The sequence below is a fragment of the Macaca mulatta genome, chromosome 1 (assembly GCF_049350105.2).
Source record: "Macaca mulatta isolate MMU2019108-1 chromosome 1, T2T-MMU8v2.0, whole genome shotgun sequence".
NCBI classification, from domain to species: domain Eukaryota; kingdom Metazoa; phylum Chordata; class Mammalia; order Primates; family Cercopithecidae; genus Macaca; species Macaca mulatta.
Window position 1 is genome coordinate 198600250 of NC_133406.1, and position 3017 is coordinate 198603266.

Sequence of the window (3017 nt, forward strand, 5' to 3'; positions counted from 1 at the left end):
GGCTTCTGAGCTCTGTGATCCTGGATGCCTCATTCCTGCTCCGAGCCTTGGCTCCCTCATATTCGGGATGGGGTTCAATCAATCAACTCCCCGGGGCCTTGGAAATTTCAGGAAAATTCCTGCCTGGTATTTTTAGTCCAACCTTTCTCCTCAACCCACACTTCTTCCCCAGAAGCTCCTCCCATGGCTCCTGGGGATGAACAAAGGACACGTGGACTCGTGTGTTGTAGAATCTTTATTCAGGAGCCGGGCTGCCTCAGGGGCCTGCCCCTCCAACCCTGTGTCCGATTGCTTTGCACCAGATCCAGCTGCTCAGGCCCTGGGATGGTGGTGATGACCATGGTGGCCAGGGACCCATCTTGAGCATGGACAGGGATGGGAGGCTGCCAAGGCGGTGGGCTGAAGGGCGAGGTGTCCCCGGTGGGCTCAGGGCACTCAGGGCCATCTCAGAGGCAACCGGTACATGCAACGTTCACACACAGCTCACAATCATCGTTAGCGATGGTCCCTGGGCAGGGAGAGAACTGGTCAGCTGACCTGAGCCTGGGCCCTCTGTGGCCAGGCAGCAGAAAAGATCTGCTTGGGAGTGGGCGGCGTCTTCTGCAGACTGGGGGCAGGAACCTCTAGAGGTGGAGTGAGGGCTTGGGTTCAAGTCCCAGATGCTCTCCTTCCTAGCGGCGACTGGGCAAGCCGTTCACACTGCCTGTGCCTGAGATTTCTTATTTGCTAAATGGACAGAGTCACTGTGAGGAGATAACGCAGGATCGACTTGTCCCAGCACACGGTAGGTGCTCAGTAAGTGCTAGCTGGTTGCTACATTCTCCTGCCCGGCTCTGCGCCATCCCTCGGGTTTCAGGTTGGCTGACACCTCCTTTTGGAAGCCTTTCAGACCCCCGTCCCACCGCAGATGTCAGCCAGCTCTCCTCTCTGCTCCATGCAGCCATTGTCTGTTGATGGATCTGTGCCTGGCATGAACTAGGGATGAAGCGGGTTTCAGGCATGCCTGACTCACAGTGCCTAACCCGGGGAGTCCTGGGAGCCAGCAGGACGGGTCCTGAGTTACTTGAATTTCCCCATCCACAGCTGCTGGGTGCTTATGAGAAACAACCCAGGTGGAGGGGCCTGGGCGTGGGAGGAGACAGAGCGAGGTTCTGCAGGGAGCGGGGGCACTTACTCAGGGTCTTGAAGATGCTGGAAGCCTCCTGAGAGGCGCAGACAGGCTGGAGGTCCTGGGGCAGGGCAGGGTGGTGGCACACGACGGGCAGGAGGCTCTGGGTCTGCAGGCGGGGGCTGGGTGCCCACTGTGCCTCCAGTTCACTCAGCTTCTTCATGGATTCCAGCTGGACCCGGAAGCCTTGGTACTACAGGGAGGGGAGAAGAGATAGGAGCAGATCAAGACCTGGGCCAGGGGCAGGCACTGCCCTGAGACCCAGGGTCGCTCGAACCCTGCAGATCCTCCAGAGCCTTCCCTGTCTCTATGGGAAGTCCAGGGCCACACTGGAAAGAGCTGCCGGGGTGGGAGGTGTAAGGAACAAGCAGCGAGGCTGTGGGACATGGTGGTTCAAGGCATGGGCTTTAGAGACAGGCAAGCCCTGGTTCAAATCCCTCCTCTGCCACTGACCAGCTACCTGTCTGTTCCCCACTCAGCCTCAGCTCCCTCATCTGACATCTCCCGTGTGGGCGTGGCACCAGGATATACTTGCCAACGGGGCACCTGCCTGAGCTAACATGGCAGAGTGGTGGCAGCTGTAAGCGACCGGTCTCCAAGGCAAGGGCTCTTAGGGAGGCCAAGTCTTCTGCACCCCTCTCTGGGACCCACTTTGTTCTCCCCAAGGAGACCAAGGCCACAGACGTCTCTGCTACACTGGGCGAGGCCAGCAGCATCCCCTGCGACGTGGCAGACAGGCCCTGCTGCGACGACTCCTGTCAGTCTCCTATGCCCCCTGGTAGGGCACTGGAACCCCAACAGTCTTCTATCAGGCCTTTGTACATGCTGTGCCTGGCCTGGAACAGTTTCCCCATCCTCTGTGCCTGGCAACCTCCTGTTCATCCTGCAATGCCAGCTCAAGGGTTACCTGCCCGGAAAATGGTTCTGGAGCTTGTCCCCCTCCACCCACATGTGGGTGCATATAGAGAACTGTGGGAGCATAACAGGGGGTCTCCTTCCCTTTCTGGGCTCCTCCCGTGCAGGGGCCTCATCCTGTTCCACACTCTGACCTCTGTGACCAGCACGGGCCTTTGAGGGGAGCAGTGCTGAATCAGTTTGCTGTTGTCATCGCCATCATCACTGCCATCAAAGTCTGGCTGCCTCCACCCACCAGCTGCCTTGGTCCCAGAGCTGTGATGGGTGTTGGGCTGAGCCCCGGGCCCTGTGCTCCCCCGGTGTCAATTCCCAGTACACCCTCTCCAGCTTAGCCTCCCACTGTGGGGCCCTTCAGGCAAGGGGCACGCTAGCCAAGGGACTCACCTGGATGTAGACTGACTGTGTGCTCTGCAGCAGCAGCAGGAGAACCACAGCCACTCCTGGCAGGAGCCCTGACACAGCCCTGCAGCCCATCACGCTCCCTGGGTTCCCCCTGCCACTGTCCACCGTCTTCCATCTGTGTCCTTGCCTAGCACCTCCTTATAGGCCAGGCTCCGGAGTCCTGGTCACTCATTAACTGGCCAGCTGGGGTGGGGTTGACAGCTAGCTGGCTCTCTGACAAGCTGGGGCTGGTTCCCAGGAAGGGGGTTGGGGGCTAGGAGGGCAGGAGCCCAGAGTCTATGGGAACACAGTGCTTGAACACTGAGCGCCTGCCACGTGCTGGGCTCTCCATGGGGGCCTTGGAGCACACCATCATTTACTCCTCGAGATACCTGTGTGAGTGTGATGATAGGGAGGCCATTTTACAGACAGGAAAAGTGAGGCTCAGGAGGGAGCGTGGCTTGCACCAGGTCACAGAGCTAGTTAATGTCAGTGAAGGGGCTCCAGCCAGGTGTCCTTGGCCCAGGTCAGCCCATGGTCCTTTCTCTGGGGG

General features: G+C 59.4%; 1 protein-coding gene across 1 annotated transcript; it reads right to left on the bottom strand.

Annotated features, from left to right (window-relative positions):
* Positions 1–222: 222 nt before the first annotated feature.
* On the bottom strand, positions 223–2627 carry GUCA2B (guanylate cyclase activator 2B). Its single transcript, XM_001087987.4, has 3 exons — positions 2468–2627; positions 1175–1361; positions 223–508 (listed from the first exon to the last, which is right to left on the bottom strand). Exons 1-3 carry the CDS (start codon positions 2555–2557, stop codon positions 447–449), a joined length of 339 nt encoding a protein of 112 aa, XP_001087987.1. The 5' UTR covers positions 2558–2627; the 3' UTR covers positions 223–446.
* Positions 2628–3017: the final 390 nt, after the last annotated feature.